Raw genomic sequence first — 25,485 nt, 5'->3', positions numbered from 1 at the left:
GTGGGGACAAGTTCTATTCACAGACGAGTCTCGTTTTCACACCAGCCACAGCGACGGACGGATTCGAGTGTACCGACGTCGAGGTGAATGTTACATCGATCATTGTGTCATGGAAGAAGATCGGTTCGGGGGCGGCAGCGTTATGGTATGGGGTGGGATTACAGCGAGACAGAGGACCCGTTTGACAGCGTTAGAGGGAAATTTCAATGGACAGCGCTACCTCGACGAGAGGGCTTGCCCTCATTTCGCCTACAATAATTCAAATGCTTAATTGCCTCACCCCTATTAAATGAATGGGCATTGTCCATCTCAGGCTGTTAACTAATCCAAGCTCTAAACTAATCCTAGCGGCATAGAGGTTCAAAGTGAAGTTTTTACAACCTATGACAACTTCTCACAACTCTTGTTTGACTTGGTCATTCTGTTAATCCTTAGTTGTTTTGAATGTGCAAGTAAATCTTGTTTAGTAAATAAATCTTATTTAATAATTAAGGTGTAGACTTTCTGTGCATCAATGACGGGGAAGACGACAGACTACTGGTGTTTGCTACCACTGAGATGTTAGAAATCATGAGTGACTCTGACAGTTTGTTTATGGATAGTACTTCTTTTGTTTGTCCTAGCTTGTGGCTACAAGTGCATATTATTCATTGTCTTGTAAATGGTAAAATGTATCCTGTTGCTTTTTCGTTGCTTCCTAACAAGACCAAACAGACATATGTTAGACTACTTAGGTTGTTGAAGGACACAGTAGGAACCAGAACTGGTACTGAACTTTCTCCAGAGGTGTATCAGACTGATTACGAGTCAGCAGTCATAAGTGCCATTGCAGAGGTTTTTCCTGATAGTTATGTGACGGGTTGTCTGTTTCACTATTCACAAGCTTTGTGGCGTCAGGTAGTTGAGAGACGTCTTGTACGAGAATACACGAACAATCCAGCAATTCAGTCCCATGTTCGACGTGCCGGAGCCCTGCCACTTCTCCCACTTGACCAGGTACAGAATGCATGGGTTGAGGTGATGGAGCAAGGACCTGATGATCAACAGATTGGTGATTTTAACGACTATGTCACCAGCACATGGGTAGATGACGACGCTAGATTCCCCTGCCATATTTGGAACCAGCACGACAACACCGGTCCCCGATCCAACAACCATCTGGAAGGGTTCCACTGTGGACTGAAAAAGAGAACGCCCCGATCTCACCCTAACATCTATCAGTTCTTGAAGGAGATCAAGAACATTGAAAAGGCAGACAGACGCTCCAGGAAACAAATTGATCTTGTAACATGCAGACCCCGAGCTCGTGTTGACAGACAAAGGGACGAAAGAATTGACAGACTAAAGACGCAGCTTCTTAGTGGAAGAAAAACTGTAATGTAATTTCTTGATGCCGTTGGATATGTACGAAAGCTACAGTAATCGTGAGTCATTATTATTATTACTGCATAATGTAAATATCAGCTATTAAACAATGTATGAAGCTTCAAGATTGTTCATTATTTTAGAGGTAACACAGCACTTGACTTATGTGCAGTCAGCTGTAAATTTGTTTTGATATGGGTCTAGGCGAAATGAGGACAGGCCTCGACGAGATCATCGGCCCTGATGTTCTACCGTTATTGCGTCGTCATGGCCCAGGCATAACCTTTCAACATGACAACGCCCAGCCTCATATTGCTCGACTTGTTCACGATTCTCTTCAACACAACAACGTTAATGTCATGCCCTGACCGGCTCGCTCCTCTGATCTCTCACCAATCGAGCACATGTGGGATGAGATGGATCGGCGCCTTCGACGTCAACCACCTTTTCCACAGACACTCCAGGAACTTCGAAACATGCTCCAGCAGATATGGACAGATATCCCACAGGACTTTGTGCGACGCCTGGTCCATTCCATGAGACGAAGATGTGTTGGCTTGCATCGCAACCAGAGTTGGACACACACGCTTTTGATGTGTAAATTGACATTTTGTCATGTTCATGTGTTTTTTTTAATGAAATCTGAAGTTAGTATGGCAAATTAAACCATTTGAACACTTACAGGAGTCTTTTATCTGTTGCAAACCGAAATGTTTCAGATTTGGTAAAAAAACATAACTTTGCATTAAATCTTATTCAATGTCACGTGAACTTTTGTTGTTCAGTATATATTATCTATCAGCTGTCCATACACCTGCAATTTTTATCATCTTATAAAATGTTACGTAATTTTCTTGCACCTTCTTCTTTTTCACTACAACTTGCCAATGATAACGTTATATACTAGCCACATAAAGAAACTGTGCACGGAGAAAATATATTCTGGATTGAAATACAACACAGCAAGAACAAAATGATGCAGACGCTGTAGCAGCTGAATGATCGGACCATAAGAAAGTGTCAACGGGACCTGAACAACATCTGTTACGATGACGTCAGAAGATCAAAATGGAGTAGGGGGTCATACGACAAAGTCATAAAGTCAATAACGGGTATGACCACCCTGTGCGTGAATCACAGCAGTGCATCGGCGACGCATGGAATCCACCAAATGGGCATGGAAGGCCTGGGGAATGGCCTGCCATATCCTCCTCAAATCCTGTGCTAAGTCATGGACGTTATCTGGAGGATGTGGAAGACGACGCAGACGGCGCTCCATTTCATCCCACACATGCTCTATTGGGGAGAGATCTGGAGAAACTGCAGGCCATGGCAGTAACATGACATTGTTATGGTGAAGGAAATCCATTGCGACCCTAGCCGTGTGAGGACGAGCGTTGTCCTGTTGAAATGTCAATCCCGGGCCATGACGTTGCAGGAAAGGAATGAAAAAAATAAAAGAATCTGATCTCTGTAGCCAACGCCGGTGAGATTGCCCTGAACAACCACCAAAGGGGTGCGTTGCCGTGCTGTTATCCCACCCCAAATCATTACAGAGCCACCTCCAAAACGATTCCTCTCCACAATACAATTGCGTGCATAACGTTCTCCCAAACGCCGGTAGACACGTTGGCGCCCGTCACTGTGGGAAATGTTGAACCTCGATTCATCTGTAAAGACAACATTTCTCCACCATATTCGAGGTTGGCGAACATGATTTCGACACCATCTTAGACGGTTGACTCGATGACGGTGTGTCAGGATGGGATGTATGGCAGGGCGTCGTGGTCGAATCCCGTACTGACGTAAACGATTCCTGACAGTGTTGGGATGGATACGGCGCAGTCCAGGAATTGTCTGGGACGTCGTTACTGCCGTTTGGAACCTGTGTCGGAGATGTGTAACTCGAATCCATCTGTTCTGTCTTGGCGTCGTTATTCGGGGACGTCCTGAACGTGGGTGGTCGGCAACGTCATTTGTGTTCTGATAACGCCTCACCAATGCCGATATCGTGTTACGATGGCATTGGAAATGTGTTGCTACCTGTTGTTGCCTTATTCCCGCTCGGATCATTCCAATGGCTTCATGACTCTGTGCGGCTGTCAATCTTGGCATGATTTGCTTGTGATATGCTTGTGTCTGCGCCTGAGAAGTTTTGAATTTTTGAATGACCACAGATCATGCTTTCCAAAGTGACAGCGAATTTTGAGTTGCACATGCTGTGTACAGCTGCACAGGATGCACGTGTAGTAACACATTGCAGGTCCATAGGCCCCATCAATGACGTCATATCGCATGGCGCATATATGGACGGTGTGCCCTTATATCTATATTTTCTCAGTGCACAGTTTCTTAATGTGGCTAGTATACTTGACGACAATCGCAATGTCAACTGGAACGATTACAAAAAAATGTTCAAACTGGTGTATCCAGCGCGTGTCAGACGTTTTTGCCCGAGCCGGTACTTGTTTGTAAGGGATATAACTCTATGATTTTCCCCCAGCAATGTTCACTTCGGCTTTAAAACACGTGTTAACAGCGGCGGCCATTTAACCTAGCTGTTGACAGTGAAAGTGTTCATAAATCACAACGAAAGCGTTATCACAGATGAGTAAGTAGTTTCCAGCCCCATTATACGTGTCATATATTCAATGTATACTTTAAATGCATTATTTCATAAGCTTTATAACGGTGTACAATGAATAATCGACAATAAGCAACGTCGGTGTAATTACTGCTAATTAGTGTTTGGTGCAACAGTCAACAAAGCAAACGTTTAAGGGAGCGACCATTTGATTTCTATGGGGGGGCGGAAGTATTTACAAATGAATAGTTTGTTGGAGATAATCAGTAAAATAAATAGAATGTTTACTACTGTGAGAAAAATGAATAGTTTGTTTCCAGATATAATTTTGCATGTCATTGCAACATTTATCTTTTAAATTAAAGAATTATTCCAGCATTATAAACGTAAAAATTTTCCGCCGCCTTCGGCGCAACATCACTATTACATTAATCTTATTTGTTGCTATTTCTGTATATGAAGTTAATGGCTTCAGTTCAGCACATTTTGCTATTTAAATGCATGTACAAATATTCAGGCGTCCAATTTAACAATTTCCAAAAAGAAATAACCAAGCTACAATGTTGTAAAAGAACACATTTATTCACTGATAAATGTTGAACATATTTATATTGTGGTTTGTTTGAGGAATGGTTTGAAATACAAATAAACCATATGTATTAAATGAAAAGGTATCGGTATGAACAATTTTCACCAAAATCCTTCAAATAAAACTATATCATATGATCTTTGGATATGACCTGGTCATATAAAAGACTACAATGAGAATTGTTCTGGTGTCCGAACATTCTCTTCAAGACTGTTCACCATTGATTCCCCACCAGTAGTGTACATAGAGATAGACAATTGTCCTCTCACCAGATACCCCAATGTTATTCAGATGAATGAACGAGTATATACACTATTTGCTTTAGTGTATGGCAATGGGGGTCATTTCGTGGGATGTGTGTGTGTGCCAGGCAAAGGTTGGTACAGTTACGATGGCTTGGAAGTATACCACCGATACGGGCCGGGACTAAAGAAACAGCTATTACCGCGTCCTCCACCAGGCTACAAACAGGACTACTGTATTTATGTCAGGGAATGAAAAAGACTATTATAACGGGTGTTCTATAGCTGTTCATGTTATAATACACCACAGGCTGCATTTGCTAAAATATGATTGCATATTTTACTCTATAATAAAATTGCAAAATTACCATCTGAAATGAATAGTTTGTTCAGCTGTATGTTACAAAAAAATAGTTTGTTAGAAATGGCTTCAGAAAAAAAATAGTTTGCTGAGAAAACAACTTCCGGCCCCCCCATAGAAATCAAATGGTCGCTCCCTAAGGTAAGAATGGATATATTTTTTTACTTCATGTGCCACTGTGATCTCTACTTGTATCGAGAAGTAAAACAACGCGATCGACCAATGGATCGGTGCACTGCCCCACTACTACTCATTACTGTAGGAAAATAACAAGTATATGCATTTTACATCAGCCATGTCAGCATAGCCACATCATACCTATTTTAATCGGCTCTTGCATAGACCTTCAGGTACATAAGAAGCTAAGTGAGTAGGTGTTTTGAGATTCGACATCACAAATGATGGAGGTCTGGAACATAGAACAGGAAACAGAACTTAATGCAACACGTAATTGTATAATGTAAATAATCCTCTATCCCCACCCAAGTCATTGGTAAATCTTGCAAAAGGTGGGACAAGGACTAAATAAGACAGTCAATTCTTTACTGAGTATTAAAATGAACTGAAATGTCTTCAAGTGTGTCCCAATCCTCCATATCTATTGAAGGGAAGGATGACAGGAATGTCATGTAACACATGCATGTCTGATAATCTTTATCAGATTTAAAGCCCTACAGTCCAGGGGTTATTCCACCCAAATAGTGTAGGGTTATCTATATTATATATAGGACTATGGTTAGGTGCTCTACCGCCTTAAGATTACTAGCTCTGTTATGCATGACTGTAGGGATGCGAGAGTGATCTCCCTTACATCATTGCCCATCAAGCTCCTCACAGCGATAGTACGTTCCCGGAGCTCTCTATACTATCGCTGCCACCAGTCAAAACTCCCCACTGTGAAGAGGTGGCCACAACCATGCTTGGAGTTGAACTCGCAACCGAATGACCGTTATGTTTACAAACAAGTGACGACTGTCGTGACGCCGAATACACTTATCGCTGCTAAATTACTTTCTTCGTTTGTCAATTTGAATTTCTGTTTCATTAAAACTATCGTGTTATTGATATAGTAAGAATGTAAGGGAGAAGTTGGTTGATTTTCCGTTAGTCTGCAATCTCGAACCAATCCGATTATCAAAACAACAAAGTGAATTCATCTGGAAAACATGGTCAGTCGTAAACCTTTTCAAATTGAAATATGATGGCATTCCCAGAGACTTAAACAAAAGTATAAACGTTACTACATATGGGGTTGGAGGGCAAATTTCAAGATTCTTGAAATGGCCGCGCCCGCACTGGTGGCAGCGATGTTACCGAGAGTGTAACGTAGGTGTCACGCGCTGGGAAGGAGCTTGATTGCCCATGTGGAAGCTGTATACTCAACAATCGGCACAATAAACATACTATCTTCAAACCATATATACTGTGGTATATTGAGAAGACATAACATGGTGTCAGACGTAGGATGTGGATATTATTAACCAGGTTAGCAACTACAATAGTCAAAAAGAAGATTTTACTTGTGGAACTAGTTGGTGAGCGAAAACTGAAGGTCTACTTTAAGTCGATGTGCTTTTTGTGAAGTGTTGGAAATTTTCATCTGGTGTAATGAAATGGCAAATAACAAAGAGCAACCACAGTTACCTCAGTAATTACCAGTCAACATACAGGGTTACCCCACCTGAACAGTTTGACTTTACAAAACCAGAATCTTGTCCAAAATGGTCACGTCGTTTTGAACGATTCAGACAGTCATCTCTTTTGACTAAAGAAGAAGATGAAGTTCAAATCAATTCACTCATTTACCATATGGGGGATGAAGCAGAGGGTATCTTGTCATCTCTGAATTTGACAGCTGAAGAAATGAAGTCATATCTAACAGTGATCGATAAGTTTCAGAGACACTTTGTAATTTCTCATTATGTGATATATGAGAGACATGTATTTAGCAGACGTATACAAAAAGATGGTGAGACTTAGGACTCGTTCATCAATGCATTGTACGTTTTAGCTCGTCATTGTGACTATGTTACACTACATGATGATCTAACAAGGGACAAAATCGTCGTAGCAATCTAGAGACCATGTATTAAGTTCTAAATTCAAGCAAATAATGAACTGACACTAGCCAAAGCTGTACAGATGGCAAGACAACGGGAAATGATTAAGAATCAACAATCTCAACTTCATAAGACTGACACAAGTACGGCGGCAATTGATGCAGTCAAGTCCAGAAGACTGACAAAACCACACAGACAATCATCAAAGAATAATTCTTCAAAGGCCAATCATGCTTCGAAGAATTAAAAAAACAGTTCAGCAAAGTCAAGAAGACCATATTGTCAACGATGCGAAATGAATCCTGCACACAAATGGCAAGATTGTCCTGTAAGGGAGTCGATTTGTCACAAATGTAAGAAAAAGGGACATTATAGTTCTGTTTGTCTTTGTGGCAGAAAAGCAGATGAATGTGTGCTAGACTTTGACTCTGATGAAGATGAAGTTTTCATTGGACAGCTGAGTGATACATCAAGAAATATTGATGAAGGCCCATGGGTGACAAACATTCAAGTGAATGACACCTTGACGGCTTATCTATGGGGTCGGCTTATCTGCGGTCATATACTGTACCAAACCTCTGAGGTAGTTGCTACATAAAGACAGTACATTCCTATGGAGTGATGTACAACAAGCCTCATTTGATGAAGTCAAATGTCAAATATGTGACGGACGAACTTTGGCATTCTATGACTCAGCAAGAGAAACGATTGTATCAGCAGATGTATCATCATATGGTATCGGAGCTGAGCTGAAACAGAAACAATCTGATGGATCATGGAAACCAGTAATCTTGGCATCCAGGTCTCTAAGTGACACAGAGCAAAGATACGCACAGATCGAAATAGAAGCTATGGCGATTACCTGGGCAACAGAACTGTTCCATTATTCTGTGCTTGGAAAACACTTCCAAATAGAGACTGACCATAAGCCTCTTGTTTCCATACATGGATCCAAATGTCTCCGTGATCTGTCTCCAAGACAGAATGAGGTTAATGTGATATAGTTACTCTGTGTTCCACACACCTGGCAAATATCTGGCAATTGCAGATACACTGTCAAGATCACCGGTGGATGAAATCCTCCTAGCTGAAGACAAACACTTTGAATAAGAGACTGATCTCTATGTTGATCTAGTAGTGTCACAACTACCAGCTTCTGATGCGAAGTTAACAGAAATAGCCTCAGAACAAGAGAAAGTTTATGGCAGAATATCCACATTCCTACAGAACAAGTGGCCAGCATACCATTCCCTGTCAACAGAGGAGAAGCAGCTGTACATAGTGAGACATGATTTGTCTATGGTGAATGATGTGTTGTTAAAAGGCAATAGACTGGTGATACCTCCTACTCTTCGATCTCAAATGCTCGAGCAGATTCATGCGGGACATCAAGGAATCCGTAAATGTCGAGAGAGGGCAATGACAGCTGTATGGTGGCCAGGATTGAGTGCAGAAATCAGATCTGTTGTTGAACACTGCAAAATCTGTTCAAAGTACAGGAGAAATCCAACTGAACCTCTCCTACCAACACCAATTCCTGATCGACCTTGGCAGAGAGTAGGTACAGACCTGTTTGAACTGAACAAAGTAATGTACATACTTGTGATTGACTACTTCTCAAGGTACATAGAAGTCACCAAACTGTCTTCTACAACATCAAAGAGTATCATCAACAGTTTAAAATCTCATTCTCTAGACATGGGATTCCAGAGGTAGTTATCTCAGATAATGGACCTCAATATTCTTCACAGGACTTCCGTGAGTTTGCTCAACAGTACAACTTTACTCACATCACATCCAGCCCATTGTATCCAAGGAGCAATGGAGAGGCTGAGTGAGCTGTTCAGTCATGCAAGAATATGTTGCGTAAAGCTGATGATCCATATCTGGCAGTGTTGGAATACAGGTCAACACCTGTATCTGGTGGATTATCACCAAGTGAGCTTCTAATGGGAAGAAAGCCGAGAACAAGCTTACCATGTCATCCTACACAACTACAATCCAAACATGTGGATGTGAAAAGCTTCAAGCAAGCTGAATCTGTGAAAAAGCTAATAATGAAAGATCAGTATGATCATCATCATAATGTGCGACCAAGGTCTGAGCTCTAACCTGGTGATTGTGTTTGGGTTAATCAGTCCGAGTCAAAAGTGGTCGTTTGAAGTTCATCATTACTCAGAGTTACAGCAATGTTCGTTATGATGCTCTATTTTAGAATACACTTAAAAAGAGTATTGTTCAACTAGAATGATCTAGTAATGTAGATGTAGTGTTAAGGCTTTATTTTAAATATAATGTTATGCATAATACATATGCTTTGAAGTGTCAAATGTTAATTTTCACTTAAGAAAGTATGATCATTTATTTGCAGTCTTTATTGCATATTTGTGTTTAAATGCATTTAAATGTGTTAGGCATATATCTGTCTGTAACTAGAACATGAAGGATGCATTAATGTTTACTTTATTTCAATTGCTTAAAGTTTTGCAATTATCTTTCCAAGAAAGGGGGATGTAGCGTTATCAGAGACCATATAATAGAGGGACGGCCCTCACCAACAGTTTATCACTAACCATCAGTGCTACGGTCTGGCATGTAACTGATACACCCCGACACCCTGCTGTTAACCTCCCTGTACCGCTGCAGATGCGCAATGTAAATGCTTTACTATTAGCCAGAAAAACAATGACGCCATATTAATTTTTTTATTTCATGTAAATTCGCTACTATTTTATAATGCTAATAGTTCCAATGAATTAAAAATACACATTAAACTACGAGCGTTGTTAAATGAATTTTCGATGTGTCTGACAATGGGCTTCGAAAGAATCAAATGTTATTGGTTAATGCCAGTTTGGGGCTAGCAGTGATAATGGGGTTTGCCGGAGCGAGATAAGTTTGACACCTTCGACCTTGTTGTCTGGAACTTCTCTCCCGACGACTGCCGATATAATCCTTCTTCTTTCTTGGCATTTACAAAGCAAATGATAATTTTATAATACAAATATTTCATGTTACGGATTTTTATTTTTGTATGATGTTTTCATTGTTGTGTAAATACACAAAGTAAGTAGTACCTTCATCATATTTACATTATTATGATTGGGTTTAGGCCAAGATCATTTTGCTCATAATCAATATTTACACGGCATAAAATAAATAATTGATTAAATGTAGACATGATTAATACAGACAAAATCTACAGAAGATAACAAATATGTAATATTGTAGTATGTAGTATATGCGCGATATGTGATAGAAGCCTAAGTGAAACTTACGAAGAAATGGTGAAAGCAATGGTAAAAAAAATACGCGTCTTACAAAAACAATTCTAATATCATACAGTATAAGTCACTTTGTATTATGTTTCAAAAGATATATGCGGACGATAATCACAGACAAAATGCATGTTATGTCGTCTGCTATATGGTAATTTAACTTAAAATATGTGACGTAAAATATGGCCTTGCGCCAAAAATAATACAAAAAAACTTACCGATCGAACCTAAATAACTTTGGTACCAAGCCAAAGGGGAAATCGTGATGAATGTAAAACTATTTAATTCAGGACCGATGATAGGAACACATTCGTCTGAAAGCATGCGAAAATTAAGAGTTGTGGTGTAATTATTTCGGGAAAAGTCAGATTTAGTCCCATTTCTGGAGTCAAAATCTGAAATTTCGCATCCGCCCTAAATTTGTTAATGGCACTAAGCCAATTTTTAACATATTTCCTTTTTATACACCTTGGTAACCAAGGACTTTCATTGCGAATTAGAGGCCGTTATTGAAAATCAAAATCTGCACTTTTGCCGATTTTACATGTGCGCCATTTTGTTCTCTCGGACAAAAACAAAGCGTGATCACAGTCATCAAATACAGTGACAACGACATGCTTTAGGGCACCAACAAATCTCAGTTGTAATGTTAACAATGTTAAGAAATACATGAGTGTAATTTTGTATTGTAAAATATATATTTTGCATGGGAAAAAAAGGCGACAACGATGACTGCAGTGAACGCGTTTCTGCTCGCTTCCGGACAGGCTGCGCAGTACAAGCTGTAGCACTGATGGTTTCGCGCATAGGCTAGAGGGCCGTCCCTCTATTATATGGTCTCTGGCGTTATCTATATTATATATGACTATGGTTAGGTGCTCAGCCGCCTAAAGACTTCTAGCTCTGTTATGTATGACAGTAGAGATGCAAGAGTGATCTCCCTTAAATCAATAACCATGTGGAGGCTGTATACTCAACACAATACACCTACTATCTTCAAACAATATATACTGTGGTATATTGAGAGACATTGTGATATATACTGTGGTATATCGAGAAGACATGAATATAGTCACAAAGCCAAGAGGGTGCAATCTTTCTCCGAGTAGAACATCTGGGTTCAATGTCCACTGGGGCAGGACATGGGGGTGGGATAATTTTTATCCCCCGCCCAACAAAGTTGGCGGGGGATATTGAAACAGGCTCCGTCCGTCTGTCCGTCACATTTCGTTTCCGGAGAGTAATCCATAAACCGTTCGATATTTTTTCATGAAACTTTGCATGTCTGTCAGGTACATGCTGAACCGGTGGCTTTTGCTATTTAGAAATTTTAGAAATTTGTATTTTATTACGTTTCCATGGCAACAAGATGGACTTGGGTTCTGTGTGTGTAGGGTTCGTTTCCGGAGCATAACTCATAAACCGTTCAATATTTTTTCATGAAACTTTGCATGTATGTCAGGTACATGCTGAACTGGTGCCTTTTACTATTTACATTTTTGGGAAATTCATATTTTTTTATTTTTCCATGGCAACAAGTTGAACTTTTAGAAATTTATGAATTCTTCTTTTAAATGCCAAAAACTCAATCAGTATAGGATTGTTATTACTGGTGACTACAATATGGACCAGTCTGCCCGTGACAACAATGCACTATCCAACCTCATGGAGCAGTTTACATTCGCCCAGTATATCAGCAAACCAACCCACACCCTTGGGACTTGATCTTCTGTAATGAGCCCATCTCAACAGGAGTCTTTCCAGTTCCATACACTGACCATCATCCTGTGTGGGGTGTGACGGAATAGGTGTAGTATATTGAAGTGACTATCATTATTTCTTTGTATGTTAATCAATGTGGTAATGAAGTGAACTTTTTTAATCTTAATATTTTGCATTTAATCTACTATGTCCAAAGCAACATCTTGGGTTTGAACTGGTTATGACCAATATCACATATCACAAACTAATACCATTTATGTTTCTTAACAAATATTCCATGTAGATATTATTACGAGTCAAAATGTGACTTGTAATGTTTTTTTCTTTCTCCCACCCTTATGAATTCAGTAGTAAATGTAGTAACTGGTTTTGTCAGTTTGTACTTCCATCATGTTTTTTTTTCCATCATTTTTTTCTTGAACTTCATAGAAATTGTGTTTTGTGGCATTATATTTTGTTTCTCCAGGATATTTTGCATTTACATCAAGTAGATGCTCCCCTGCTGCCTTTTACTCCTTACAAAATTTTGAATACCTGTATTTTCAAATGTATGTGTTTGTGTGATCAAATGTCACTATAGTTCACATAATATACACTTCATTTGCTGGGCAGGAGACTGGGCCACGTTAGTGGCAAACTCTTCTTTTTTTACACCCCACCAATGATCGTATAATCTTTTTTTTCATCCCATTTGTATATCCTCAGTAACTTGCAAATAAGAACTGAATCACACAAACCAGAACAGAAAATAACTTTTATGAATATAATAACAAAACTTTGAACAAAAAATCAGATTCATGGACATATTCACTGATATTAGATAATTTCACTTTGCTTCAATCAAAAGGCCAAAACTTCAAATAGTCAAAATAGGCATATAGTGTTCTTTACATTTTTATTATATTGCAAATGTTCAACTTGTGTTGAGTCACATGAAATGTCCATTTAGTACAGAGTGAACAATCTCTTGATGAAGCTGAATACACTGGAGCTGCAGCATGCTGTCACAAATGACTGTGGTGGCGTTATTTCTTCCAGGTGGCTCATGTCAATGAGGACATATGTGTCTGGCTTTATGTGCTTCTCTGGCTTTACATGCTTCACTGGCTTTACATGCTGTACTGCAAATGGTCCTGTTGGATCTCCCAAGTCTATCTCGGGGTTGTCTTGCTCCAAGTTCATGGAGGAACCACACAGTGACCGAAGGGCAGGGTTGGGGAGAGGGGCCTGGGTTATGGGCAGGGAATCAATTTCAGCAGTTGAGAGCTTAGAGAGGAAAGAAAGAGAGTGTAAATGGTTTTCAGCATAAGTAATGAGAAGGATGTGTGAAGTATGGTTATTGTAATATGAGGGTTTTGCTTTCTTCCTACCAAATTTTGTGAGTTTTTCATAAAATTGCATGTCAAATTCCCCAATTTGTCACTGATCAATCATCATGGGCTGAGACTCTTAAGCCCATTTTTTTTCAATGAAAATGACACATTCTTGGAATTTTGGTTTTTAAAGTAAGTGTGTTTTATATGTTCTAAGTAAATCTAATGAATGGTTCAACACCTAAGAAAAAGACAAACAACTGTGTATCATCACCGTCGGTTTTAAATCGATGGAAAACAAAACAAATTCCCTACATGACCTACTGGGAGAGGGACAGTAGGGTTGGAGAGGGAGGCAGCAATGGTAGGTCGCTGAGATTTTCTCAACTCTTCCCGAGCTGCAGAGGGAAATGATTCATAAATCTATGTAAAGCGTATTAAAAAGGGATTGATATAAATCTAGAAGGTGAACAAGATGTATAACTTGAAACAAATATCAGTCAACTTTATTTCCAAACAGTCCGCCCTGGGCTTATGCTGCTGCTCGGTGTTATTTACGGCAATGAGGCGAAATGACCTCATATGACCTTTTATGTTTCGCAATATATATGTTTGGACTGTCATCAAGAATTGTAATTCTCACGAAAAGCTTGTCAGCTAACTGTCATTGACAGTCCAATAATTACGGTCGATTAAAAATCCTTGATATATCAAGGATTGTTGATCATAGGCAAAGTCATACACATTAGTATGCCGAATACCAGAAGAAAATTGAACTTAAAAGACCAGGTCCTAAATAATGTACCTTGGTGGTAAACGCTTGCCACGCTCGTGAACATGGTGCAACGTTGGTGACAAGAGTGAATCAAATCTCAAAATGATAACAGAGACTTGAAGTTCGCAACAGTGATGCTAAACAACAATGGCGCCGTTCACGTACAACAGTCATCATGGAGACGTTCTCGCAAGATCACAATGATTTTTGGTGAACTGGCACCCGGTGTGTGTTGCGTGAGGAACGTTATCCAGACTGCTTCTCAGGGAATGAGTTTAACGCTGCTTAAAAAGACATTATTCCAGTCCCGACGGGAACACATTGTACCTGTGTTTATTCAACTGAGGCTAAGTTATAAACATTACGCCTGGGGCATAGGACTGAGCTGTACTGCATTAGACAACATTTGGGATAAAAGATGAATTAATACGGTCAGATATTGGTGAGATCTTCTTTCAACTGATTTGTTAAAGTCAAAATAGTTCATGATACATGTCTCTGGTTGGAAATTTTGAACAACCAGAAAAGGTGGTTGGTTGGTCGGTTTGTATATGGTTGGTCCGGTATATAAATATGGGGAGGGGGGGGGGGGGGGGGGGGGGAGGAGGAGGATATAGCGGACAGCCAGTCTGTCTGTCCGCCCACCCGTCTGTCCGTAATCATTTCCCATTTCCGGGGCAGAACTCGAAAACCATTCACTGTATTTCATCGAAACTCGGCACATCTATCAGTCACATACTGAAGTGGTGCCCTTTGCTATTAAGGAATTTTAGAATTTTTTATTTTTTACGTTTCCATGGTAACAACTTGGACTTATGTTCTGTAAGGGCGGTGTTCGTTTCCGGAGTGTAACTCAAAAACCGTTAAATACCTTTTTACAAAACTTTGCATGTCTACCAGGCACATACTGAACTGGTGCCTTTTGATTTTTAGCAATTTTAGACATTTATATTTTTTATGTTTCCATGGCAACAAGTTGGATTTAAGTTTTAATATAGGGTGGGTTCACTTATGGAGTATAACAAATAAACTGTTGAATATTCCCTTGCCAAACATTGCATGTCTATATATAAAACACATACTAAACTGTAGCCATTGATATTTAGGAGTTTTAGAAATGTTTATTTTAGAATTTCCATTGCAGCTTTTTTGACATGGGCTTAAGAGAAATATTGGGTCAGTTACCTGGTTTGGGACCATAACGTGTTCAAATGGGCGGGGGATATAGATGACTTCGTTGACTATACCGCTTGATTAGTTATTGTTTTTTGTAATTTGTCATTTGTTTGCATAATAAAACCCCTCAGAAACACACTTGTTTTACTTTCCATTTCATATGGATGCGACCATGGTGGATCTTTTGTGGGTAAACAATGTATGTTTCTTCAAGAACATTTAACTCTTGACCCATTACATACAGAATTGCACATTTACTTGTGGCTACTTTACAGACAGCTACCGAGGGGATATGTCATCTTTCTGATGACTCTTGTTGTTTAACGCAGCACGAGTTCAGCACTATTCCAGCTATATGACGGTGGTCTGTAAATAATCGAATCGGAACCAGACAATCCGATGTCGATGTGTTCGACATCCTGAACATCGATCCACGCAATTGGAATTGGACTAATTATTTCCTTTAAGAAATCATGTCCGATAATCTTTCTGCATGACCACCCCAATTATGACGTAGTGTCTCGTAAAGAAATTTTGCCCACCAGGTTTACTATATATATTGGATTCTTCGCAATTTACACAGTGCCTATATTGTTCTGTCGAGTGCTTGTCTTGTTAGAAACAAAAGAGTTACGAACATGGAGAAGAGGTTTACGACCTGTCCTGGCAACTATATCTCTAGGGTAGGGGTTCGGAGCCAGGGGTATTATTATCAAACTGTGCGAAATATTAATGAATTACAGATACCCTCGTCAGCAAGTGGAAACAGATTTTCACGACCGAAATACTAGATAAAAGTCTCTATCAGCTGTCCATACACCGGCGAATTTAGCATTCTGTAAAAGTTTACGTAATTTTCTTACACCTTCCTTTTCACCAGAACATGCCTATGTAACGTTATACAGTCGGAATGTCAACTGGAACAATTGCAAACAAATATGGTTCAAACTGGTGTATCCAGCGCGTGTCAGCTGTTTTTGCCCGAGTCGGTACTTGTTTGTAAGGGAGATAACTCTATGATTTTGTGTCCCAGCAATGTTTACTTCCGCTTTAAAACACGTGTGAACATTGACGGCCGTTTTGCCTAGCTGTGGACAGTAAAAGTGTTTATACATCACAACGAAAGCGTTATCACAGATGAGTAAGTAGTTTCCAGCCCCATTATACGTATCATATTCAATGTATACTTTAAACACAATATTTCATAAGCTTTATAACCTGTGTACAATGAATAATCGACAATAATTTTTAAGCAATGTCGGTGTAATTACCTTTATGATCACTGATCCGATCAGCTGATAACAGTAGCCTGCAGTACGTACACGGAGTAGATCACAAATTCATAGATATGTGCGTGTTGTGATATCAATTATCAGACGCACATATACTTGAATAGTACAAAGGGGACTTGTTTGTTGTCTCGGGACAGTCCTTGCTAGTCCTCCTGGTAAAGCTGATTTTCAACCTCACCTTATTTCTGGTTGCTTCAAATTTATTTTGTATATAGCAATGCTGCAGCTTAGCAGTAATGACGTCTCTCATCAGAGACCATGCTGTAACTTAGCAGTCATTATTCCTTTCATCAGAGACCATTACAGCTAGCCTCTGCCCTATCACACAGAGACAATGTTGCACTTTCACATATGGTCTGAGCATAAAATCAAGGACAGTGGAGCATTAGATCTACATATTCCCATCTTTAATTAAAATAGAAAATTATTAATGGCGTATATATTTGTTTATTATTATAACTGCTGACATCATTTTGTTTCAGGTATATAATTTTTCCTTGGAACAACAAACACTATACATATTTATCAAGTAAATATGTCCCTTGAAAATACTGTGAAAGAAAGCCAAGAGAGGTCCAAAAAGAAGAAGAAACAAAAACTATCAGAAAGACATGAGGAATCTGATCAGGTTGTAAAAAATAAAAAGGTTAAGAAAGGGAAAGAGAAATTTTCTTCAGAGAATGATGAAAATAATGCTGTGAGTATGAGTCATTCCAAAACAAAGAAGCATAGGACTAAAAGGCATTCTGAGACAGAGACTGTTGAAGAGAGAAAAGAAGATGTTGTGGTCACAGGAGATGTTAGACATAGTAAAGCTAGGAAAAGAAAAGCCCAATCTGAAAGTCAAGATGGAGTTAAACATGAAAAGCAACACCAAGATGATAGTGGTGGGAAAAGGGAGAGAAAGAGAAGAGAAAGAAAGGACAAATTTAAAGACAAAGTGCCAGAATTTCTCAAACTTGTGAAATCTAAAAATCTCATAGAGGAAAAGCAGCCAGAGCCAGTTGCCAAAACACCTGAAGAAATTGCATTGGAAAAAATGAAGGAGGAGAAAAGGGAGAGAATGAAAAAGAAGAGGCAACAAAAGAAAGCTAACAAGGGAAAGAAAATAGAAAGCACTGTTGCTAAAGATGCTGCCTTGGCATATTTGAGTCAGTGGCACTATCACCGAGGTGTGTGGCGGTTCCAGAAGGTTCGTCAGGTCTGGTTGCTAGGACACATGTATGATACCAACATGGTGAGTTGTGAGTGAGTGGATAGGCTTCACTCAGGGTCTACTTCCACACAACTTTCACTGGGTTTATGAATTCTACTGACGAACCAAAGGTCACAGTCAGAAACATAATGGATAAAATTACACATTGTGTCCTTGTTGTCATGGTTGTAGCCACCTATTGGCTGAATGTACCACAAATATAGCTGACTCGTATAGTGACTTGGCACAATAATAATTACAAGGTGAATGATTTTAAGACACTGAAGGAAGTTAACATGTAACAATACAACAAGTGACATAAGATTGCACATGCACAGAACCTGTTTGTTGAGAATAGATATCGAGTCCCCCAACTGAAACGAGTCGACAGTGCAAGAAGATCGTGATTTTCAAATGATTAAATACGGAAAGACTTAACATGCATTCACATTTTATGCGTTTCTGTGTATGAAGTGTTTGGGTTTTTTTCAAATCATTTCAATTTTATGTGTATAGGATGCAGTATTTCATGTCCAGTAATACCTGGTGTCATGTCCATGCACATTGATTCTGGATGACATTGAAAATATCAAAAATATGCTCAGGTAATGTTCAATGTGCTTCTAATCATGCCAGTGCCATAGCCGGCAGGGGGGGCAGTTGCCCCCCTGGATTTTTTTTATAGAAAACAGTTTTATTTGAATCAAGTTGGGGACAAGTGTTACGTGTACAAATATTTGCTCCCCCTGTCAAAAGAAGTTAACTATGGCCTTGCATGCTTGTATTTATTGCCCAAAGTTAGCTAAATTGCATATTTTTCTGAAAAGATTATTGAAATTCAGTTTATTCTGACTCTGTAAGTTTGATGATATATAACATACAAAAAGTGTTACATAGGCAAAGCAATTGTGAAGGTCCTGTTTAGAATTAGTCTTCAGCAACCCGTGGTTGTAAGAGGCAACTAACGGGATCATTGATCAGGCTCGCTGACTTGGTTAATGCATCTTATTGTATCCCAATGGTGTAGATTGATGTTCATGATTCATGATGTCAATCACTGGATTGTCTAGTCCAGACTTGATTGATTCCAGACAACCGTCAATATTGCTGGAATATTGCAAAGTATGGTGTTAAATGTCAAATAAACAAACACATATGCAAAGAACCTGGGCTGAGGTATATGCATGTTTGGGAACAAGATGTTACTGTGGGGAGGGTGGAAATAATATTTGACATTGATGTAAACATAGTTAACAGTTGTTAAAAGAATATTTTTGAAATTGAGAGTGAAAATGAATGTTTTTATCTTGTTTCAGTTAGTAAACTATTTAGAAAAGAACTTGCAGATTTGATGTTGGACTAATAATTAATTCCCTTCTTTACAATTATCATTCTCTAGGTGTCTGATGAAAACTTTGAGAGGTTGCTGAAGTATCTGGAAGATTTGAAGGGCCACAGCAAAACTGAAACCACAAGACAAGCTGAGACAATATTGGCAGAAGCCGAAAAGGAATCTGAGAAAGATGAAGAGGCAGACGTAGAGGATGAGGATGGTGAAGTGAAAGCAGTAGAGGAGGGAGAAGAAGAGGAGCATGAGGACAAGGAAGAAGATGCCCCTGAAGATGAGAGCGAAGATGAAGATACTAATACTGATGACAAAAAGACAAAGAAAAAGAAGAAAATAAAAGACACCACCAAAGGTACACATGGTATATTTTATCCAGCTTCCTTGGATACTGAGGATAATGACATTTTCAAGCATCCAAAGTATTTCACTGACTTGAGAAGAAAGGTCATGCATTGAAAATTTTAACATGTTGAAAATATCATTTGTCTCATTTCTGAGCTATTTGTATATTTTTCAATATCACCAGTAAGTATAATGTACATTGGTTTGGCTGTGTAGTATATTTGTTTTGGAAATGATGTCACCTCTCCTGAATCATTTATCATTTTTATTATCCAACTTAGCATAGAATATCTCCCGCTCCTGGTCTTTCTGATATTTAATCTTGCTTACAGTTGTTACAGTTCATTTTCAGAGTAAAATTGTGACAATAAGTGCTGTTATTTCCTGGCATAAAGTGTAAACAACCTTGAAAACTTCATTTGGTGGATGGAAACTTGCAGACCTGTTAATCCCTTCACCCCAATGCAAAAGGAATTCAAACTTTATCGGAGATCAAATTTTCAAATTGCCTAATACTACCTAACATGTTCTTCCCCATCTATACACTGTAATATATCCATGAACCTGTCAGCCTTTTAAGTAGCTATATTGCCCAACAGTTCTTTCTAGTATCATTAAGTAGATCACTGGGTGTCACTTTTGAAAATCCCCTGTGGGGATTCCTGGTCAGAATATGTGCCAAGGAAGAGCAGTTTAAAATTGGTATCAGGAGGTCAGTCTCAGTCATTGGCTTATCAGTTGCTCTTAGGACTTACTCTGACATGGAATCCCCATAGCAACAGGGTTGATGTACCAGCAGGGTGAGGATGTTCACCCATGGAAAATAAGTAATCTGATGATTGACTGATTAGTTTCAGTTTTTGTTTTGATGGATGTGAGGGATGTTAAACCACAGAGGAAATGATGAAAGCCAAGTAGTGTTTACAAAGATGTCAGTGTCTTCTTTTCCACAGTCCTTACTATGAAACTAGTTTACTGTAGCAGACTGCCCGACATGGCTTTCTCCAAAGTTAAAATTACAATACAATTTTGTGCTTTTCAGATGTGACGTCATCATTGAGGTATCAGAGAGCAAGGCAGATTCTCCAGATTTTAACATAACATATGTAACTATGACATTAAAATTATGTTCAGTGAAATTCCTTTGTTCTGACGTTACTTCTGTAGCAGGGCTTCTGACAGATGGCATCCTTTCCTTGTCACATTGCTAAAGGGGTTAACTTCTGGTCATGTGGACAAGGTGTGTGTCCTCGGATCAGAAGGGTTGGTTTGAATCCCATCACTAGGCTCCCAACATTATATGTGGAAAATAAGTCCCAAGTATGGAGCCCATGATGTGCCTTCTGTTTATGCGTATAGCAGGGAGAGCGGTAGTCCCAAAGATCACATCCTTACTTTTTGTCAGCTTGCTGACAGGGCTAACCTCTCTGGTCATGTGGACAAGGCATCAAGCCCCAGATAAGAAGGTCCGTTTTTTTGCCATGGCAATTTTATGGCTGATACACAGTAGAAGAAAAACACCAACAACCACCTCGAACTCTTACATTCGTTTTAGTGGGAGTCTATAAAATATGACCCTTTATCCAGTGTGTCTTACAAGAGCTGTTGAGTATTGAGTCATAAGGCTCTGTAGCTCACCTGAAGTTAGATCTGGGAGTGAATAAGTATGTATGCAGTTGGTTTTAGGCTACTTTGAACAGAGTTTCAGGTATTTCATGTGTGTTGAGTCAATGATGGACAAAAGCCCATGATTGATCAGTCAATTGGAAAGATCCCACAAGGGTCTTCTTGACTCCGAAGCGAGCCATGAGAAACAAGCATTATCTCATAAGCAGATCTTTGGGCCACTGCTTGAACAGAGACCTTATCCTTATCTACCGCAGCGGAAGAATACTGCCTGTACAACATCTCCCCTCTCACACTCTTCTCTACCACCATCTGTCACACTGATTCCAAGAATACATCTAATGTTTTCGTAGTTCCATAAACTCAATTTTAGGGGTGGTCGGATAGCCTGATGGTTAAAGCGTTTGCTCGTCACTTTGAAGATCCGGTTCGATTCTCGATGTGGATATAATGTGTCAAGCCCATTTCTGGTGTCCCCTGCCGTAATATTGCTCATGATGTCAGTCACTAGATTGTTTGGTCCAGACACTATAATTTGCAGATTGTCATATAGCTGGAAAATTGCTGAGTGCGGCATTAAACAAAAAAACAACACATATTGTTCAGAACATAGGCAATATTCCAGTCGTTTCACGAATGGGAACACCAAGGATGGGCTTTTCGAACAGTACCCACATACCTGCAGAATCGAACCTTGGTTTTTATGTGGGAAGCATTAACCACATGATTTCTCCACCTCATTATGATAATTATAGGTGATGTAAACAATAACAACAAATAGATTCGTACTAATACTTTTTGCATTCCCGATCGATCAGTATCTCTGCAAAAGGACTAAATACACTACAGGTAAGGTACACTACAGGGACAGCAAAGCCATGCCATACATATTAACTCGACATTTTCAATGTTAAGCATCGTATTACATTATCAACTATTGGCAGTTGGAAAAACTAGCATAAAATCTGTAAATACCATCAGAAAAAACATGCATAACCATGTCCTCCACATGAACTGTTGTTTATCGACATCACGATACGACACTCGCATTGTGGAATCAAGTATCGCGGTACACCCATATAACGCAACCCTCTCATACTGTTGAATAAATGCTATAAGGCATTTCAATGACCATGGGAAATCTATTGTATGATTCCGACTATGTCATGAGCATGTGTTTATGAATCAATATCAGCTAGTGAGGGTACCGTGCATGTGTTTCCTGCCCAACCGATGGCATCCATCACAAATACATGCAAAAGCAAGTCAATTGTTCATTTTTGTTGCTGATGCGTCGAAGTAGGAAATGACCTCTATAAAAATGTTTGAAAGCTTTGCCGAGGCCTTGAATGTTGTAACCTTGATAAAAAAGAGTGTGCACCGCTAACTCGTCAACAGAAATTTTCTAAATCTTTTCATGCTTTTAATCAAGGTGCTCACGTGATTTGATGCACTTCGCGATGTAAGACTCGTTTTATCACAATATAGATCTTGATTATCAATCAGATCGTCTTGACTAGGCACCACCGTTTTGTTTGAAGCAAATGCAAGTTATACGAGAGGTTGAATCTGATTGGTCAATAGGAGAGGCATAGAAAGGACATAGCTCGTAATAGCCACTGGTGGCGCTACGATCGAGCCCAGGAATTCCAGCCTAGTTCGGCTTTTAAAGTCAGTTGACTCACTTGCCTCGGGAAGACGCATGCCCTCGGCGCGTAGACGGGATTTTTTTCAGCAAGCCGTGGCATTGTTTCAGAATATATATTTTTCATTGAACTTTATTTAAATCACAGTTACTTTTTTCCGTTAGCATAGACATTTCCAGTTGTTTATCTTCTTTAATATGTATATCATGAGGACTACTTGTACTGAGGTTAATTAGCATCATAGTACAAGAGTTTGTCACGTTCTGGCACTTACTATTAGTTTTGTCACCTTTATCTTGTCGGTGGGGTGTTTGTCTGCCGTGTGATTTAATTATATCTCTAAACGTCCCTCCAGTGCACTTTTACAGTGAAAGCACTCGTATAGCTGGACATCCATATGATAAAAAGGCAGAAAGTACAAATCAGTGATTACAGTGCTGCTCCACGTCAGCTGGTATACAGGCCCAGTGGAGTGAACAGCTCATTTTGCGCACAGTTGTTATGTTGCTAATATCTCCCTGACTATTCAGAATAAATGGTTGATTTTTTTAAACATGACTTGGAAAATATATGACTATGTTAACAACCTAATTGAAAGTTTCATAAGTTTATCTTTTAGATGCCTGTTTCACCAAAATAGGCATGTTTCATGCTTTTCTCGAAATAAGACGAGAATTCATCATAACATATTATTGTCACCTTAAGTTTAGATGTATATGAAGATACGCATCTTGAAGATATACATATTAATATTGTGTTCATGTTATGTTCATACCATGGGCTTCGAAAATGCTCCACATCAACAATACAGCTCAGCATCTTTTCATGCTGTGAGCTTCCTATTGGGTGAACTGGTACCCATGGTGATGCTTACTTCTTGCCTAAATATCCTATCCCCAAAAACCACATAGAAGTAAAGCAACCCTCATCCCTAATTCACCCTCTAACTGTAACCACGGTTATATAATTAACTACACAGTAGTTAGAAAATGTTGGATAGTAAAACTTTTAATCATAACAGATTTCTGTGGCATAATCTTAAATGTTATTCTTAGGTAACTAGTAATTAGTTATACATAACATGGCCAGAACATATTGATTAATTATATATTCCTGCACTTACCTTGTTATCTGCAACGTTTCCTCAAAATGAAGAGGACAAGAATAAAACAACGTTTCTTCGTTTACAGCCTTCAAGATTCATAATGCACATCACAAATAGGAAAAAACGTTAATCGTATCGTGTAAACAGTAAAAATATCAGTGTCCGGGCTTATGTTCTCGATTTTAACTAACTTCTCACCAGCTTATTGGCATCAAATCGACATGCTCCGTTTCAGTTACTGAATACACGTTACTTCTGCTCGATTCATGTCGTCTGGAATTAACGCGCACTGAAAACTAGTGAAACGACAATGAGCCCTGATTGGTAGACCTCGTAACCGTAACATCACGTGACAATGCTGGTGAACAACCTGGTGAAATCTGCAAGGCTTTAAACCTGATTTGACATGTGTTTTTAAATAGTCTCAAACGACGTAGCTAACTTGAACAAGGGGACGATGTTCAGCGACCTTTGCCAGGTTAGTGGGTGAATTGGGTTTAACGCAAAGTCAGCAAGCCTGACCACCCAGTCCTGTCTTTTCGCCCACAGCATGTATCTTTATGTAACTTTATTACAAATGCCATTTCACAGACATCCAATCATATTCACCATGGTCATACTGTGTCCAGGGCGGGCGAGTAGCCTAGAGGGTAAAGCGTTCGCTCGTCACGCCGAAGACCCTAGTTCGATTCCCGACATGGGGACAATGCGTGAAGCCCATTTCTAATGTCCCTCGCCGTGATATTGCTGGAATATTGCTAAAAGCGGCGTAAAACCATACTCACTTACTTACTTACTTACATAGTGTAACTGATGCTGTACAGGTTCATGGTTAACATCTGGTGTCTTTTGAACAAGTAGAGATTGCTGCAGAGCACCAATAGCTCCCCGCAATATAATGTTATGTGCAGAGGAAGGAAGTGTAAGCTATGGGAGGAGAGAATTTGTGTTAAGTACAAATTGGTTGTTATTAATGTACTTATCTTTGGAAAGCACAATCTACACTGTAGATATCGCTGCAATGAAATTACATCACAATGCTTTGCAGACCATTGTGACGTCACTGTTACCATGACATCACAATCAAATGACATCACTAATGGCTCTGCTACTGAAGCTGTTTGCAGTACTTTTTACACTGAAGACACTGCTAATTACTGTCTACAAATTGAAAAAATTGAAAGAATGATGTTGGATGATAAATAAAATCTCACCCTCGTGTCTTTTGATATCAAATATATCAACACTCGTTGATAAAAGTGGCAAAAATCCTCGGCAAGCCTCGGAATTTTTCCACTTTTATCAACTCGTGTTGATATATTTGATATCAAAAGACACTCGGGTGAGATTCTCTATATATACCCACTATTTGTACCAATAAAAAAAATCCTATATAGATAACACAACAAATGTCATTCTAAAGCATGCTTTTGCAACAAATATCAATATTTCTGGTCAAAATGTTG

At 39.2% G+C, this 25,485-nt stretch overlaps 3 protein-coding genes across 3 annotated transcripts; 2 read left to right on the top strand and 1 right to left on the bottom strand.

The window, feature by feature from the left end:
• The first annotated feature begins 669 nt into the window (after nucleotides 1-669).
• On the top strand, nucleotides 670-1,383 carry LOC139467611 (uncharacterized). The gene has a single exon (XM_071249142.1). The coding sequence runs from the start codon at nucleotides 670-672 to the stop codon at nucleotides 1,381-1,383; it is 714 nt and encodes a 237-aa protein (XP_071105243.1).
• Nucleotides 1,384-13,146: 11,763 nt separating this feature from the next.
• On the bottom strand, nucleotides 13,147-14,353 carry LOC139468092 (uncharacterized). The gene is made up of 3 exons (XM_071249815.1): nucleotides 14,320-14,353; nucleotides 13,839-13,912; nucleotides 13,147-13,467 (listed from the first exon to the last, which is right to left on the bottom strand). The coding sequence occupies exons 1-3, from the start codon at nucleotides 14,351-14,353 to the stop codon at nucleotides 13,147-13,149; spliced, it is 429 nt and encodes a 142-aa protein (XP_071105916.1).
• A 2,155-nt stretch (nucleotides 14,354-16,508) lies between these two features.
• On the top strand, nucleotides 16,509-20,759 carry LOC139468091 (glutamic acid-rich protein-like). The gene is made up of 4 exons (XM_071249814.1): nucleotides 16,509-16,606; nucleotides 17,240-17,994; nucleotides 19,352-19,652; nucleotides 20,685-20,759. The coding sequence occupies exons 2-4, from the start codon at nucleotides 17,293-17,295 to the stop codon at nucleotides 20,741-20,743; spliced, it is 1,062 nt and encodes a 353-aa protein (XP_071105915.1). The 5' UTR covers nucleotides 16,509-16,606; nucleotides 17,240-17,292; the 3' UTR covers nucleotides 20,744-20,759.
• Nucleotides 20,760-25,485: the final 4,726 nt, after the last annotated feature.

The sequence above is a fragment of the Haliotis cracherodii genome, unplaced genomic scaffold (assembly GCF_022045235.1).
Source record: "Haliotis cracherodii isolate W230 unplaced genomic scaffold, xgHalCrac1.p SCAF_2, whole genome shotgun sequence".
Taxonomy (NCBI): domain Eukaryota; kingdom Metazoa; phylum Mollusca; class Gastropoda; order Lepetellida; family Haliotidae; genus Haliotis; species Haliotis cracherodii.
Note: the sequence above shows the minus strand (reverse complement) of the source record. Positions and strands in the feature narration are given on the sequence as shown.

Coding starts and splice junctions, on each gene's coding strand:
- LOC139467611 (XM_071249142.1), top strand. CDS start 670: ATGTATCCTGTTGCTTTTTCGTTGCTTCCTAACAAGACCAAACAGACA.
- LOC139468092 (XM_071249815.1), bottom strand. CDS start 14,353: ATGTTCACGAGCGTGGCAAGCGTTTACCACCAAG. Junction 13,913..14,319: donor GGCAAGCGTTTACCACCAAG/GTACATTATTTA, acceptor TTCCCTCTGCAG/CTCGGGAAGAGTTGAGAAAA. Junction 13,468..13,838: donor ACCCTACTGTCCCTCTCCCA/GTAGGTCATGTA, acceptor TTCCTCTCTAAG/CTCTCAACTGCTGAAATTGA.
- LOC139468091 (XM_071249814.1), top strand. CDS start 17,293: ATGTCCCTTGAAAATACTGTGAAAGAAAGCCAAGAGAGGTCCAAAAAG. Junction 17,995..19,351: donor ACATGTATGATACCAACATG/GTGAGTTGTGAG, acceptor ATCATTCTCTAG/GTGTCTGATGAAAACTTTGA. Junction 19,653..20,684: donor AATAAAAGACACCACCAAAG/GTACACATGGTA, acceptor TGTGCTTTTCAG/ATGTGACGTCATCATTGAGG.